The sequence below is a fragment of the Xiphophorus couchianus genome, chromosome 5 (genome assembly GCF_001444195.1).
Source record: "Xiphophorus couchianus chromosome 5, X_couchianus-1.0, whole genome shotgun sequence".
NCBI classification, from domain to species: Eukaryota; Metazoa; Chordata; class Actinopteri; order Cyprinodontiformes; family Poeciliidae; genus Xiphophorus; species Xiphophorus couchianus.
In genome coordinates, this window is record NC_040232.1 from 26,805,131 (window position 1) to 26,822,954 (window position 17,824).

At 39.2% G+C, this 17,824-nt stretch overlaps 1 protein-coding gene across 3 annotated transcripts in view; it reads right to left on the minus strand.

The window, feature by feature from the left end:
* znf236 (zinc finger protein 236) overlaps positions 1–17,824 on the minus strand; it is a 66,810-nt gene that overhangs the window by 41,619 nt on the left and 7,367 nt on the right. For all 3 annotated transcript variants that reach the window (XM_028018099.1, XM_028018100.1, XM_028018098.1), the window contains exons 5-15: positions 16,656–16,786; positions 14,805–14,977; positions 10,575–10,697; positions 8,882–9,055; positions 8,234–8,411; positions 7,606–7,878; positions 6,388–6,591; positions 6,152–6,284; positions 3,718–3,978; positions 3,387–3,619; positions 2,582–2,683 (exon numbers count right to left, since the gene is read on the minus strand). In XM_028018099.1, coding sequence (XP_027873900.1) covers positions 2,582–2,683; positions 3,387–3,619; positions 3,718–3,978; positions 6,152–6,284; positions 6,388–6,591; positions 7,606–7,878; positions 8,234–8,411; positions 8,882–9,055; positions 10,575–10,697; positions 14,805–14,977; positions 16,656–16,786 — 1,985 coding nt within the window. The remainder of the gene's footprint in view (positions 1–2,581; positions 2,684–3,386; positions 3,620–3,717; positions 3,979–6,151; positions 6,285–6,387; positions 6,592–7,605; positions 7,879–8,233; positions 8,412–8,881; positions 9,056–10,574; positions 10,698–14,804; positions 14,978–16,655; positions 16,787–17,824) is intronic.

A 17,824-nucleotide genomic window follows, 5' to 3' on the forward strand; every position in this document is an offset into this window, starting at 1 on the left:
AGTGGCCGGGGAGAGGGAAGTCTGGGCCTCCCTTCTGAAGCTGCTACCCCCGCGACCCGACCTCGGATAAGCGGAAGAAGATGGATGGATGGATGGACAGTGCATTTTGAGTTTTTTATTTTTGAAAAAAATACTGTTTTCATGGGGAGCTTTGTTCAGTAAAATTTGATTTATACTGTAATAGTTCATGACTTGAAAATTATACTGACCATCATTTGCATTGACCATTTAAGAAAATCTGAGAAAATATCACTTGCATAATAATTTGGAACACGGTGTATGTGGGCTGTTGATGATACAGCCAGCCATCACCAAAGAAAATCAATATTGTGCAAATGTCAGGCCTAAGTAATGCTGCTTAACACACAGGCGAGTTTTTCAGAAATAAATTAGTTACTTTCCATAGAACAACCCATAAATACTGAATAGAAAATGGTCCACTGTGTTTCCATCTGGTTGCCAATTGTGTTTATTTGTATTAGTGCATATGACAATGATAGTGGAGGATTGTGTTGTATTTAACAGAGGCAATGGTAACAGCATAGTTATGTTTTCACTGTAGGGACATACTGTATATATGACATAAATAGTATTGTAAATATCGGCTATTGGCCACAGCAAAATTAACTTTGGATATTGATATCGGTCCTAATTTTCATGTAGTTTAGGTATATGTTATTGCACTAATTATTTTTAGTGGCAGTGTTTCCATTTATGATCGCAATGTAAATTGTTGTACCTAAAACAGGTAGGAGAGAAAAATAAGTTTAAAAAATAGTAATAATTTGATGTTATCTCTCATCTTTTTAGGCCCTAGTATCCATAAATATCCACGTTCAATTTATGTTTATCTCCAAGGATACAGCAATTTAATTTTCTCAGTCTTACTGTTCCAAGTTTTCCAAAATGGTAGGAGCTCTGTAAACAACGCCCCTCATCCTACATTTTATTTTTTTACTTGACGATGGACATCATAGACGCTACATTATCAATATTGGATACAAAATGTTGTTTTATTATGAGGGATTTGTATAGTTTTTGATATAAAATGACAATAAATGATTTTTGTTACTTATTACTATAACTTATAGATTGCTATTTATAGGAATCAGGTGTTTGCTTTAAAAAAAAAGTCTTTCATGTCTCTTTGGGGTTATTAAATTTTGAAGAGCTGCTAATTTTGAAGCGACATGTGAACTCCAAATGCTGCATGATCCAAGCACCAGTAAAACCTGGGGATATAAACCAGCTTACCAAATGAGATTCTGCTGTGAGTGGCTAAATAATGCTGGGTTTCCACAAGTGACCCAGAGGGCTTCATGTCATCAATAGCAACACTTCAATCACAGCACATGACAACACTCCAGCTCTGACAGCGTGGAGTGACACGCTAACAGGCTAAAGCAGGGTTTGATGTTCAAGAGCCCCTCTTATCCAGATACACAAGACGCATGCCCTTCAAAATCTGTTGGCAAACCGGTCCGTGTGTCTTTCTCCTTTAGCCAATTAGATCTCCCATCTGTTCTGCTTAGATGTGAAGGTCACACTACATCCTGGGGGAGGGGAAAAAGACGGACCTATCTGCTAAATGTTTGATGACCGAATGTTAAATTGTTTGTAGCATCAGAACAAGCTGTGTTTTCAGACTGGGCAGAAATAAGAAGTGCTGGTAGGGAGGGTGGCAACTTGGTGACAATGTGGTGGAAAGAAAATCATATATTTTTGTATGCAAGAGAAGAAAGACTAATGGATAACAAGAAACAAGTTGCTTCCCAGTTGAAAGTTCAAAATTATGGTAAGATTTATTATAGAAATTGTTATGTCTACCTCTGTCCTAAAAATAGTGAAGCTAAAAAAAACAATATTCCATCATCAATGAATGTCAGATTATTTTTCTGGCCAAAAAAGCAAATCAGTTCCATTCTAATTAAATCAGGTGTGTGGTTTAGTGATTATAGTATTAACTCAACAGTGTAGGCAGATGCCAAGTCATGTTTGAAAATAAAATCTGTATCTCTATTAAGGTTGTCAGAAGAGAGAGGAATTACATAAACTCACTATGGCCACGGTCCATACCACTACTAGCTTGTTATGCTGATATTACCTTATGACTTCTCCCCATTTTTAATTTAACTTTAATAATAAGCTTGTAGTCAGCGTTCTAAACAGATACGATTCTTGAGCAATGTCCTTTTGAGACTTACCTGGCTTGTTCAAGGCTTCAGTAACCATTTGTTGGACAAATGTCAAGCTGATACTTTCTGAATTAAAAATCCGTTTCATTAGTCTTATGTTTGGACTTTTATTAACAGTAAGCCGTAAACATGAAAAATAACAGAATGAAGGCTTGAAGAATAACACTGCAATTAATGTATATAAGAATTTCACTTTTTGAACTGGAATATTGTAATAAATTGACCTTTTGATGGTATTCCAACCTACTAAGGTGCGCCGGTTGAGACACATGCGGCATGTTTAATGGTGAACAAGCTTACAGCAAGAAATATGTAACATAAATAATTTTCAAAAATGTTCAAACCTTCAGGATGAAAGTGGAGACAACGCGAATGACATGAATTACCTTGTGTTAGACTTTGCTGGTCAAAGGTAGGCTGAGGTAGTGTCGGTGTCTCAAACTGACTGATATTCTGTGGCAAAGCATGTTGAGTGGTCACATATGAGTCTGCAAGAGCAAAGATGCAAAAAACATTCGTTTAGGAAATAATTTAAGGGCACTTTTACACTCTAAATATTCAACTATAAACATTTGCTGACACAGCAGTTGATATGACTGAATTCTATTGTTAAACTCCATAAAAAAGTTCAGGGAGGGGTCTCAGTCTTGTTGAAAATAATGAATGATTTTCAAAAAAAATTATAAATAAAAATTTGAAAATTGTTGCATACATTTTCATATTCAGTATATGGCTAGTTTTAAAATATAAAAGAAAGAAAAATAAAGATTTTTTGCTGCACTAGTACAATTTATTCATTAGTAGCCGGGCAGGAAGTGAAGCAGAGAGCAATGAGAAAAACAAAAACTTGCTGTCTAATAATAGCCAATGAGCCTCGACAGTCCAGTTAAGTTGATTCATTTGATCCAGGGTGACAGTGATGACCCTACAAATTATTGTTAGAGACCAGTTCATGTTTTAATAGTCACTCTTCTTTGGCATATGAAGTGCTGAAACACTTCAGAGACATATTTTTTCTAATCTCTATCAATTGCACAGAAGAAAGTTTAAATAGACTGATATAGTTACTAAAGAGAGAACAAGTCTAAATGTAGTTATCTATTTTTTAAAGAATTCTATATAAATGTCATTTAGAACTATTTCATATTTCTTTGTTCTTTCTCCAAAAACACATTTTACTTCTGCTGTTACCTTCGCCTTGAACTAGTGCCTGGTCAGCCAAAGGGGCATTGAGTGTTACTTGCTGGCCTCCATTCACAACCTCTCCCTGGCCCAGTCCCAGCATGTCTTGCTGCTCTGCTGCAGTAGTGGCAGCCTGCTGAAGAGACTCCGCCTCCATTTCCACCGGCATGTCATGGGTAACGGCGCCTGTTCCCAGCGGATCCTCTCCTGACTGTGGTTGCAGCTGCTGGGCCAGTTCATACCTGATTTCCCAGCACAATAGCAGAAAGTCAGAGCACATCACTAATCCACAAACAAACAAACAAACAAACAAATAAAAAACCCGCGAGGACCCACAAACCTGTGCGTCTTCATGTGCTTCCTACAGTTGGGTGACGACTTGAACGTCTTCTGGCAGTAGGGGCACATGTAAGGTCGGAGTTCGCTGTGAGTGGTCATGTGGCGCCGGAGGCTCCCGCTGGTGGTGAACGTTGTGTCACACACCAGACACTTGTACGCCTTCAGGCCCGAATGCGTTCGGATGTGAGCTTTGAGGACTCCAGAGGAGGCGAAACCTCGACTGCACTGGATGCACTTGTACGGCCTTTCTCCTGTATGAGATCTGGGACAAACAGAGCAAAACCTCAACGCAACTATAGTTTCATACACCAATTACATGGTGTATGGCGGTGGGACTCGGCCACACAGAGGTTGTGAATGGATGAAATGTTGGAAAACAACTGGATCAGTTGTACGCAAACTGTTCTCCAGTGCCTCCTCCAAGACAATGCAGTCCGGATGTCATGGCAACGTACTACTTAGCTGACATTAAGCAAGTCCCCATTAATATTTAACGTGGTGGCATTTACAGTTAATCGGTGATCCGAAAGAAATTGCCTCTTGGTGTAGGGATTAATCTTCTGCTTGAGACATAACCCCATTAATCCAGTTCTCCTAAAGGAACTTTTACTTTGTTTTCATTCGCTCCTGCTTTTAGGCTGTCTACATTACAGAGTGGATTTTTGAAAATGTTTCGCTGCGGTATCTTGCTCATTAGTTTTGTGTCGGCCTTGTGACACACTTCTGCACAACTTTATTTTTTTTAAAATGTGCATTACAGATAAAGCTGCCCTTGAGTTTGTGAATTATTCATCGCATTGAAATTTAGTAACTTTAATGTCGTTATTATCTTGGAACTTTATCGGCAAAATGTCTGACCTTAATTGCTTAGATTAGCATAGAGGACAAATAATACTGATTGAGATATGCCCTTTTAAATTACTAACAGTACCTGCCTTTATTTACTATTATTTATCCAAGTTCCAGTCAGCTCAAAGCTGATGGAGCAACATTGTTTGACATGCATGGCGCTAGCTGATAAGGCCTACAGGTTATTTTTTCTTGTTTTGTTTCTGTGTAGTCACTTATCTAGTTGAAACTGATACGACTGATGTAAGAAATCTTTTTTTTTTCTTCTATTTTTTTAAAAGACTTCCGCCAAGCGTCCAGGCAAACAGGGATTTATTCTTGCGGATATGTCTAAGCTCCTCCAGAAGGATCTGAGTCGTATCAGATGAAAATGATCACATACAGACACGGAAACCCCAAGAGGGAGCAGATCAGCACAACACTGACAGCTGTAGAATAATGAAAAGGTCTGCTTAAAATCAAAGCGGATGTGTTGTCAAGATAGTGTTGCCACGGAAACAACAACATCAAAAAAGAAAAAAAAAGCTTTGCTGTGTCAGGGCACATGTTTTATAAAACGAGAGGCAAAAAAGGTTTGTCATTATCCTTCCAGCATCTCTCACAGCTACCAAAGTAATACAGAGCTGGGAAAAAGTTGTGCTTTTTTTTAACGGTTATATGGTTCAGATCTTCTAAAAAAAGACAAATATACGATGAGCAAATAGAAAAGGGAGTTTTTCAAAGACGCTTTAATTTACTAAAGAAAGAAAAATCAACCCAAACAAACCTTTGCCTGAGTCTTTTTCATATAGATATGTCTTTTTTCATATTTTTTTTTATTTTTCACATAGAATCATAAACTTTCTCTATGACACTGCCTTCAGAAAGTCATCATCACAGCAACGTTGGTCCACTGATGCCATTTACAACCGTTGTTAGAAGCGATGGACTGAGAAATAGCTTATATGATCAGCTCAGCAGAGTCACAGTTCCAGCAGGTGTTTGCTAATTGTTGCTGCCGCTAGTCTGGAGGAGCTGTGTATGCGAACAGGCATGAAATAATCAAAACAACACTCCAGGTATGTTTTTGATGAGTGAATAACAATATAACATATAATAAAGCTATTAAGAAAAAAATCTTGATTTTACATAATGCCAGTTCTAAGCTACAAAAAGAAAAAAAGAAAATTTAACGGGGCATCCATACTTTTGGAAGGCGCTGTGTTAAAGCTTTAGGTTAAAACACACTTCAAGAAGACGGAACACATAAAGAGAAAGACTAAAATTGGAGAGAATCACCAGTTTACTTCAAAGATGTTTGTTTTTTTCTTTGGGGAATAAAAGGGGAGACTTTCTTTACCAAACGTTAAGTAAATCCTATCTGCTTCTCCATCATCTACCAGCAGACAATTCTGTTTCCATCTTCCACATCAATTTATTCTCATTTCCCTTGGTGCTGTCATACCGTTCAAATTTGTCACCTGCATCACCATCCCATTTCACTCTGCTCCATCTCGCTGGTTCCCCTCCAGTTTTGTTCAGGAATTCATGGCACCATCCTGCCAGTGTTGAGAGGATCTCAACACAATAAATGAGGAAAACAATACCTGACATGTTGTTTTAGATGGCTTGACTTCTTGTAGGCCTTGCTGCAGTACTGGCACTTGTACGGCCTGTCGTTGCCCACAACTTCCAGGAACTGCTGAAAAGCAAGGCGGGGATTCTGGGAGGGGACGAGGCCTGGTCAAACAAATGAACACAAAACCTTCAAGTCTTCCACGTGAAGGTGCAACGGTGAGCATGCACACATTTATGACCGGCAAAATTCACAAAGTGTTCGCACCGTAATCCGTGATGAGGATGGGTTCCTGCAAGGGGATGTCGGGCAGAGGTAGGATGTTCTTGGAGGCTTTGGCTTTGTTGGCTTTCCGTTGAAATCTGTTCTTCTTTTGCTGTAGGCTTTTGAAGTGCGACGCAATGTGCGTCTTCCTGTGACCGGATGTGCGAAAGATCTTGTCACAGTGAGGGCAGGGGAAAGGACGTACGCCTGAGGACACGGAGCGCAAAAGTAGTCACATTACATAAAAACCCACAGACAAACTCTAGTTATTAATCTGAAACAAAAACAATAATAAACACAGGGTCTCTGCAGGGTTCACCCAGTCCAAATTAAAACTTTCTAAAACCTTTTCTAAATCTTAAATTTCATTATCAATGAAATTTAAGTTCTGTATTACGTCAGAAATGTACGAAAGAAACATAGTATCATATGGGTTGGCAACAGACATGATTTAATGGTGAAGATGAACGTTGTCTGGTCAAACTGCAATAGATTTACACTTAAACCATAATAGATGCAAGAAAGCTAGCTTGCTAACTAGCTAGCTTACTTTGTTATAGCTAGTTTTTTTATTATATAGCTAGCTAGTTTTTCTCCTCCCTCCATTTTCACTGCAAAAACCAAAACCAAATGTTCCTACTAATATAGCCACTAATATAAATTTGCTAGCTAGCATGTGTATATTAGCAGTTAGTTGCCAGTAACCTCAATTGCCTCAAGTCACAGAATGCAATGAAGAAGTGACTCAAAAGTTTGAATGACAGAAAAGTCCCACTAGAAAAAAAAACCCAATGAAGAATATAAACAGTCCTGCCACTATAAAATGTCAGACCTGAGATTAACGTATTTTAAGGCCAACTTACCTTTTTTTTTAAAAAAAAATAATTTCATACATCTTAATTCCTTAATTTTAGATACGTGAATTTTAGACTTTTTAATGATGCACGGACACCCTGAAAAAATTTATAAATCTGATAAATGCCTACTGACAAGACATCACCAGAAAATATTAAATCCTGAAAGGAAGCATATAAAGAACCACAGAACAAACACAAAGGCAGACATTGAAAGTCCGGTTTTATCAACTCATACCAGAGGTTTCCACAGATGCTTGAACTGAATATGATCTACAGTGTGGCCTTTAGACGGCATGCAGTTAAATAAAAGCCTTAGCACTGACTTTAAGTGTGACCACTCCATGAGGCGGGCCGCCATCCTCACCTGTGTGCAGCCGCATGTGCACTTTCATGCTGCCTGAAGTGGAGAAGCGCTTCAGACAGCACTGACACTCGAAGGCCTTGATGCCTGTGTGTGTCTTCATGTGCGCTGTGAGGGTACTCTTCACTGCGAAAGCTCTGAAACACTGTTTGCATTTGAAGGGTTTCTCGTGGGTGTGAATGCGAATGTGGCGGACGAGGTCGCTGGGCTTCTTGAACTCTTTGGCGCAGTAAGGGCAGCCGTGCCAGCGCACACCGTCCTCTTCCCTGATCGAGCCTGTAGCAAAGCAAACAACTGAATCAGCTCTTCAAAGATATTCATGCTAAATGAATATCTTTCTCACTGTGAAACATGGTTGGAATAGCATCATGCTGCAGGAATGTTTTTTCTTTAGCAAGGACAAGGAAGCTGGCTAGAGCTGATGTGAAGATGAATGGAGCTAAATCCAAGGACATCCTGAAAGAACAAAAACAACTAAGTACCATAAATACCGCACTGTACGTGTATTTCCAGCTGTTTCATGTCATACGTGAGATGAATTCTTGGCTATGAAAGCTTTGAAGACCTCTGACAGTAGCTCTGACAATTTAATAAATCTCATCTCACACCCCCACCTTCACCTCCAGCCTACCTGGCATTTGTATAGGCTTCTTAAAAATGCTCCTCCTCTTCTCCCTTAGTGATTTGTCTGGGAACTCCACTTTCTTGCTCTGTGAAGCGGTGCCCTCAGTGCTTGGATTCTGAGACTCTCCGGATGGGGCGTCACTCTGCGGGTGGACGACACTCAGACCGCTGTTCTCCAAAGCTTGCTGCAAACACAGAACAACAGCCCCGCCAAACCCAGCTCAAAAAGCAGTCATAAGTAAAAATAAGAGGATAAGCTGTAATCCACAACATCATAGTGGAGAATTCTTATCATCTCTTCATTCGTTTTTGGATATGGTTTGCAAAAGTGGAACATATCCAGGCATGAAAATGAAGCCCTGATCCCAATGCAAAGCTCAGTGATAACTGCATCCAATTACATTGTCATGCATGAGTTCTATGAAGCTTTCTGCAGGAAATTCATTATGTGCTTCCCTTCTCCACTGCATGATTGAAGTTTCCCCTCCAGTGAGAAACCCTGCCGTACAATCACTACAGAAAAGCACTCTGAATTATCTCATAATTCAATGTGCTTTGCTATGATAAAGCATACAATAATATATATGATATGTTTTACACCAGGCCCTTCCACTTCTTAATTGTTATCCTGAATATGTGGCTGCCATTCACTCACCTGCAGGATGTCCTGGTTGATTGCAGTTTCCATGGCAATAGTTGGCTCCGGAGGCTGAGGTTGAGCCGTCTCCCCACTGACCTGCTCCGACAGCTCCAAGAGCTGCTGGATGACATCTGTCACCCCCTCGCCACCCTCCGACCCCCCCGCAGTCTGACCTGTTGTCTCGGTCTCCTGCAGTCAGATGAAATAGAGAGGGAATAAGAGTGAATAGAGAGAAAGAAGAAAAAAAAAAGGAAATCGCAAAGTGACGAAAGAACCGAGAGAGGCCAGAGTATGATGGCTGACTAAGTTTTATTAAGGAACCCCCGGAGCATAAAATGAGCCGAGGATCGGGGAATTACTGAGCAGAATGCCAATGTCTGAATCACTGGCGTGCAAACACAGGTGACAAAATAAACACCAGCCTGTAGTTAAATCTAAATAAACAAATTTAATTTGTGGTAGCTAAACTGACATCATTTAACTGCAAATAAAAACAGTTTGAATAATCTGTGTGAAATTATTCACAATATTCAAATATAGTGGCCATTTTTTAAAGAGACACAATTTAGATTTTCTTTAACTAAGGATGTCCCAATCTGGATGTTTGGGTTTTTTTTTTACTCCCAGCACCCATCCGAGTATCTTAAAATTGATGCATTTGTCAATAAGTAGCCAAAATGCAGTGAATTGAATAAAATGAATAAGATAGACATATCTACTGAAGAGGAGAAATATAGCCTCATATTTCAGTATAGGGCTCAGACCAGATTTGAGTACTCCAGTACACAAAAATGACAATACAGTCATTGCTCAAGTCTAAGTCTAGGGTTGCTTTAAGACCTGATAGTCCAATAGACTCGGTTTGACTGGGGACCAAAACTGCAACATTTGTTCCATTTTCAGCTGGTGTGGTTCGCTTTCACACTGCGCTGTGTAAAACGAACCAAACTAAATGAAAATCCTGTTTACTTCCTCGCCTGTGGATTTCTGCACCAAGAACTACTGAAGGAAACAACACAAAACCTCAGAAAAGACATTGAGTGCAATTTCTTGCTTGTTCAAAAAATGTCAACAAAAATGGAGTGGCGTCACATTCTAGCTGTTGTAAGATTTCTCTTTTGACTTTGCTCAAAGATCACGAGTTATTTCTCCCACTAGCACTAGTCTTGAGCATTTGTTTTGGTTGTATTTTCACAGAATGCCCTGCACTACCGTCCACTTCCTGCGTTTGGAGCGGTCTCCAGTTCACTTGGCATTAACATAAACATTTGAACCACACCACAGTTCACTTTAGCCAGGGACCTACAGTAGGTTTTTAGGTACGCGAGCGTGATCCGCATCAGAGTTTGACTGCCCATTCACACTTCCTAAAATGAACTGAACTTTATAGGCAAACAGACTAGAGTTCTATTAACAGGGTTAGTATGAATGCACCCTGATATGAAGTCTATTTTGTCCCAAAGGGTTGTGTCTATGAAAGCTGCTCCGAATATTCTGACAACACTTCACTTAAGATGTACATTTACTTCTAAAAATATAGTGGGACTGACCCATAAAGCTAAGTCTACAATGAACTCACCTCTCGCTCCCTCTGAGATTCCACTTAGTGGACTAATGCAAGTATCTCTACATCCAGGCGGTGCTTATTATCTGATGAACACTGAATGAAAAGGTTTTTACCCATGTTTTCTCCATACGGCTGTCTTACCGACGTGCTGGATGGCACCTCAATCACAGAGATGTGCATCTTGCTGATGTGGGCATTCAGGCTCCCCAGCTTCTTGAATACACAGCTGCAGTCCATGCACGGAAACAGAGGTACCCCTTTGGTCTGTGGGATAAAAGGAATGTACATGCGCTCTGTTACTGCTTGCGAATGGCTTTTAAATATTCCTTTCTGTGACTTATTGCGGCGCACTTCAAAGGGAAATGTATGATTATGGGAGCTCTAAATGGAGACCTGAAGTCTAAAAAGACACAAAATTTGGTCTATTGATGGAATGTGAACTGGAAATTATTTGAAACCTTGATAATGAGCTAGCTTTGCGTTGCTGCTTTCACACTCTAATCCTGAAGGAAGACTAATATTAAGCGCTACAGGCGAACAGAGAAATCAGCACTTCACCAGAATTGCACAGTCTGTTTAAAAAAGGAAAATCCAATTGTTTGTTTATCAGTGCCTGCCCCATATGTAACTCCTAACATGTGCTAACGACACAATATGGAAATTGTTATTGCAAAAAGTTGATTCAGACAGCTGATATTAGAGAAAGCAAAGAGAATGCAAATATGAAATATGTCTGGGGTTTAATCAGATTGCAAGAGAGTGAGAGAGAGCAAGACTTAGAGCAGATATTAGGAAAGCTAAATGGAATACACAAAAGTCGTTCAACTGGATACTTTTGAGTTCTTTTTGAGTGTGGTGTTTCTTTTTTTTATGTGCCATTTTATCTTCAGGCCCCTGGTAATAGCCAATGTTTGACTAATGGGAAATTCTGCCAGGACAATAAATCTTAAATTCCTTTTTTTTATTTTGCTTTTGCAGCACAACCAGTGTGTTCAGCCAGGGGTTTAATTTTTTTAAAGAGGTTAGAGGAGGGCTTCTGGTCAACTGTTAATCAAAAGTGAAGGCTGCTGTGAGAATCCATTCATTATGGCATCTCTAGGGAAATACTCTAGGGAATGTGCAAGCTATAGCAACTGTGATGCGTCAGGTTTAATGTTTACCGAGAAGGAAAACTACATTTCTCCAAGGACAAATATATCTGCTTTAGTTTTCTTACTTTGCCAAGAATTCTTTTATGTGCATTGTTACCAGTGTACATTACGGCTCAGTCAATCACTAAAATTAAAACTATTCATGTTTTATTGGTGTCTTTAGCCATTTCTAAGGCTCCGCCTTCCAGCTGTAAAATCCGAAATCAGCAGGTAAGGTGCGCTGCTGAAGTGAGACAGAGAAAATTACTTTTGAATGGAAGCACTTTTCAAACTTGACATCAACACCTGAAATGATGAGTAAGTGATGGGCTTTGGAGGAAATACTGTTGAGCACACCACTCTGAAAAAGGGGTTGATTGCTTTTTTGTGACGATCGAAACGGAAAACATCTGTGATAGCGGACAGATTGCTCTCAGAAGCCGGGAAAGTTTTCTGAAGTAAAGTGGCTGCACTCTGGAAACCAAAAGGAAGACGTTGGGAGAGTGTTTGGAGTGTGAAGCTATGAGTGGGCAAAGGCACTCGGTGAGGTGTTCTCACCGACTTGATTGTAGGTTTGCAGCTTTAAGTTAAGACTGTGTGAAAATGTAAAACAAATACTTTTAACGAGCATGGCTGGGCGTAGGAAGAGCATTTGTCAGGTATGGTGGTTGCCGTGACGTCAAAGCGAGGGTTGAAAAAAAAAAGCAAGAAGGTAACATGTCAAATAACCAACTATCAATGTCTAAAACGTTTTTTTTTCTATTTTCACCGATCCAATCAATTCAGATGCTGAGAAAACAATAGATTAAGTATGAACTAAATGTTCCATAAGAAATGCTTTGTTCTGAAAAGCAGGAGATAAAATTATGCTAAATAAATTTATGGTTTCAATAAGAAAGATACTGAGTGGCCATTACAGAGAGGTAGATATATTGCTTCATTACTAGACGTCTGATGAGCTTGCCATAAAAGGAGACTTCATTTAGTCTAGCCGCTGTATAGTTTTAAGTTCATAATATGAGCCCTGCGAACAACGCCATGAATGTGTCCCACTACATTTATGATTTATTTTAACTTTTTTTGTCACACTTTAGTGTTCATAAGGGAATAAATACAAAAAAAGCAGTGATCATTTCCCTTTATTAAGGGAAGAAGCTATCCATACCAACTGGGCTGGATGCAAAATATGATGCTCTTTAAATGTGATTAACCAAATTTAGTAGGGTTAGCAATCAACTGTTATATCGCTTTTTCTGGCAATCGTAAACAGAAATTCACAAGAAAATGCAAAAAAAAATACTTAAATTCCTTTTTAAAATAGGACAATAAATATTTTATTCCCTAAAATGCAATAACATAGCGTTCCTTTCAGTGTACGCATGCTCATTTGTACCAGAGGATGCAACTGCAGCTAAAAATCAATTACTAAATTGGGTGACAATTAATTCAATAACTCAGCCCTAAAATATTTGAGGAAAACTTGATTTAATTTATTTCACTGTCCTATCAGACCAGTAAAGAAATCCCTTAGATACAGACTGATGTAACAGATGTAATTACTGATTAAAGTACAGCACTACCACATCCCTCTGTGAGGGTGGGATGACTCAGGTGAAGAGTAAACAGGAAACACATTATCTGCATAATGGATTTCTTATTCTTTTATTGATGGAGCTCCTGTAGTTCTGGTGAAAAAGCTTCTGAGCTCTTGCTTCAAGTGTGAAAATATTACTGCCTCGACATTCCTGGAAGAACCACCAGCACTTAATCAAATGCAAACAGGAAACTGTTTCCGGGGCTCTCAATATGGCTACTAAGGCAAGAAAAACACCTGCATCCATTTTATGAATTAGGCCAGCAAATCATAAACTGCAAACTCTCTCTGAAACAAGAGAGCTGAAGCACTCTTGTGGAAATCGCATGCGTTATTTAAATGACCCTCCTGTCTTGCCTTCTTGAAATAATTCACTCACCTTGGCCTGTTGTCTGCTACTATGGAAAAAATACATTCATGGCAGTAATGGTGAAAATAAGTCCTGAATTTGGATGGATGGATGGACGGATGTAATCTAGCTGTAGTAGCAGTTAAATCCACTAGCAGAAAATCCCATATGATCAATAATGCCATATGATCTCTCAAGTCTGGTAGGTGGCCATTGTTTTGTGTTGATGTCAGAGTTAGATTTTTTTGTGTGTGTTACATTATTAAGCTGTTTTTTAAATGTCTTGTCTTTTGATTCTTTTTTTTATATTTGTAACATATTTCTTAATATCAGACATACTCATGGATATTACTAGCATGAGCTACAAGCCTAGCTCATACTAGGTTTGCAGCTCATACTAGTTTAGTGAAACACAAAGTGAAACACAATAGTTGGTGTGAAGCTGTGCGCCCTTCAATTTGTCTTCTCCAATTTCTATCATTTCCTCAAATGTAAGAAGCAGAGTTTAAAGAGAAAAAAGCATATTCAAGCAAAGTCATCTATTTGCAGGAAATTACAACACGCACTTCAAATTTCCACATCAGCTATCACACAAGACTGAACCTCGGTGTTACATTTTAGCAAATTATGCTATTTCTCTTCGACAGATGGAGACCATCGTGGTGCGTCACACTGACATGAAACTGAACCTGTTCGTACTGTGGCATCGACCACTAACAACGTTGAGAATCTTCACTCAGACAAAGTGGGGAAAACATCCTCATGGGCTGATTTTGCTCTTCAGGAGCATCTAGGATATACTTTTGACACCTCTTCTGACCTCTTAATCCCCGCTTCGCTTCCCAAGAAAAAGCTGACAGATCATCAAAGTTCAGGCAAATCTAGCTTGCATTTTGTCATGCTCGGATTAAAGAATAAAAATGCAGAAGAAAGAAGCACAACTTCCCTTTCCCTCTTTGAACTTAACAAGAGAATGTGTTGCACAGCAGTCATGTAAAAGTAAAATGCTGCAAACCTGAAGGCAGGCACTTTACTTTGTGTGTTAGAAGATCTTCCTAAACAGCCGTAACAACAATTATTTTATGATATGCAGGCAGGATGCATCTTTTATAACTTTGTTGCACTAAATAGAATCAAGAAAATATTGGTACACAGCATGATGGTGTCCTTCAACCTGACAATTCAAATTGGTAGCTTTTTCGGGTATATCTTTTTTAAACAAATGACAAAAACAGACGAAAAAAAGGATGAAGTGAATCGGTTCAGTTTCACATAGGAAGTGGGTACGGTGGCATTACCTCAGAATGAACCCTCTGAACGTGAGAGTGCAGGTTGCCCTTCTGGGAGAAGGATGCTGGGCAGAACATGCACATGTGAGGTTTCTCTCCCGTGTGTTTCACCATGTGAGTCTGCAGCACCACCTTCTGGTTGAAAGCCTTGTTGCAATGGGTGCACTTGTAGGGTCTTTCACCTGAAAATCAAAAGACAATCTGTTCAGACAGTAAATAATTTCCATCACTATGATAATTTCTGACGCAAAAGGAACAATGATAGCATAACTAGCATCTCTTTATGGGAGAAAAGTCAGAGCTGGAGCTACTGCAGAAATCCCAAAGCAGCTCCAGACCTCATCGACTGACAGGCTGATTTGGATGCTGAGCTTCAACCGCTGCCGCTTATGGAGCAGAACCCATTAACACCTGGACGATCAACATGTGGATGAAAGCTGCTGCCGGCGGCATCATCCTCAACTCAGACAGATGAACGACCCTTAGAGCAACTGAAGCAGCGCATAAAAATTCTGCCCGCCCAGCTTTTTTGCATCGCAGATGAGCGATCAGACGTGCGCCGTCTTTCACCCCTGGATAAGGAAAGTTGGCTAACTCTGAGATGTTTTGTCAGGGAGAAATATCATTGATGCAGGAGCAGGACTACTCTGTCGGATATTGCCCAGATTTGCATTAATAGGGACATAAAAGACTCCAATCAAGAAGACAAACTGCCACATCTTCTATTTGTGTCAGCATCTCGCACCTCACATGGCAGAAGACTGAGCTTATGTTCAGGGAGTTCTCGATTAAAGCAATAAATCAGAAGCTAAAATACATCTGGTTGATTGGACCACATTCTAAGACGTGCAGCTAGTTAAAATGTATTAACACACCCTTTAAACTTGCTCTGAACCAACACACAATAGTGTATAACTTTGATTTAACCACCTATTATAAAAGGCCTGCCAGTAGGTAATTTACCTCTTATCAATCAAACTACATACTCCATAATGCATTGCTGCAGCTACTTGTGTTTAAGGGTTTGAGATTTACAAACAGGGTTTGGGAGTGTTTCTCCATGAGCAGATAAACTGAGCAAACTGCACATGGAATTCTGGCAGCACTTTTCCCAGATATCCGGTTACATTCAGACTAGTCCTTGGATATTAAGATGGAGTTTACACAACAGCATTTTAAAGCAGCCGTCTGTGGAGATCCCCACACAGTTTCCTCCCTTCATCCCTGAGATGTTGTTCCAAATCCGCCTCCAGCAGTTGTTCTCTGTTACCGTGGTGAACAAGAAGGCACACAGGAGCTGTCTCGCTGATGCACACTCCCAAGGCACTTTAAGAGTTTCCACTGCTCAGAACATTGAGTTAAACTGCTTAATTTGTTGTTGATTATACAACGCCCCGAGTGTCTTGAAGTCCAAGATTACTCTGGGCTCTTTTGTAGATTTATTTCCATATAACATATTTCCATGTACATACTCATTATTTTATTTATTTTATATTTAGATCATACTTAAATTACTTATAACATCACACTCATGTATATTTTTCTTTTTATAAATTTTATATCACTAATGGTGATATTTGTATTTACTAATATCTAATACTTTAAATAGAGAAGCTTGACAACAAAAAAGCAAGTTCCCTTTTGGGGATCAATAAAGTACATTTTATTCAATTGTAATAAAGTGAAATAAATCCTTCTTTCAATACAGAAAACACACTTGAAAGCTCATCATTTCAGAGAAACACCATGTGTGGGTGAATGAATATACTCCTATTTTCCTGCAGCTTTTTTCTCCTGAAAATGAATGATCAGAGATGTGTGAGCGCAGAGGTTACCGAGTTTCTATGCTTTCCCACTCACCTGTGTGTATTCGTATGTGCCTGACAAGCTGGCTGGGCTTTTTGAAGGCCTTTCCGCAGTGATGGCAGCTGTTTGTGAACCCGCTGCGGTCGATGTTTTTCTTATAGTTTCTGGAGCTAGAGGACAGCGCCCTTTGAAGAAAAAGCATATAAAGATTGGTAAGCGGTTTTCGGTGGCATTCAGTTTGAAAAACCTTCCGCGGGACGGACAAAGGAAACATTAACTTTCAATCAGTCATTAGTATTTTAAGTCCATTTAAAGCAAATACTGATTTCTGGTTTTCTCTAATATAAAAAGAAAAAAATGGGTAAGCAGGATCTTTTGCTTGGATTTAATTATTTACATAACTTGACATGCTAGATGCTAACACAATCCAAATAAAAATGGTTAAAATACAGCTTGTTTTTTGTGAGGTACCTCGGTAGCCTGTTTAAATTTATTAGCACTGTATCAGGCACTTTTTTAGACCCAATTGGTGAGGGGACTCTGAGAATATCAACCCAGAATTGCTTTCCAAAAGAACACATACCTGAGGGGACCTTTCTTCTGTTTGCATTCACACGGGCGATAAGAAGGCTGAACTAACATAATAGCCAGCCCAACAATAGATGTACAAGTCGCAACAAATTGTATTTCCCTTGCCAAACAAATGCTCAGCAAAGCCTAGAGTTCAGCGCCATCCAATTCTCTGTTTTACTTTCCCATCTCTAACAGCTAACAAGCAGAACTACTGCTTGCCAAAGCTCATTTTAGCACAGTTACTCTGCAAACATGTTGTTCTTGCTGGACAACATACAGTGACTTGCAAAAGTATTCACACCCCTAAAAACCATGATTGGTGAATGATGTTTTAATGTGGCAGAACAAAACACACTAGCACATATTTGTAATAATGAAGAAAGAAAGAAACATGCTTTTAAAAACTGTATACAACTAACTTCACAACTGAAAAACGGGATTATTATCCCGTTTTTTCCCCCCCAAAACATTATCTGTGCCACAAGATGGTGGTGCACGGTGTGCAGATGTCTTTACTCTGTGGTGCTGATTTTAAACGCACACCACACTTTTCAGATTTTTGCCAAATTTTCGTTCATATTCTGCAATTATTCACCACTTTGTGTATATATATATATATATATATATATATATATATATATATATATATA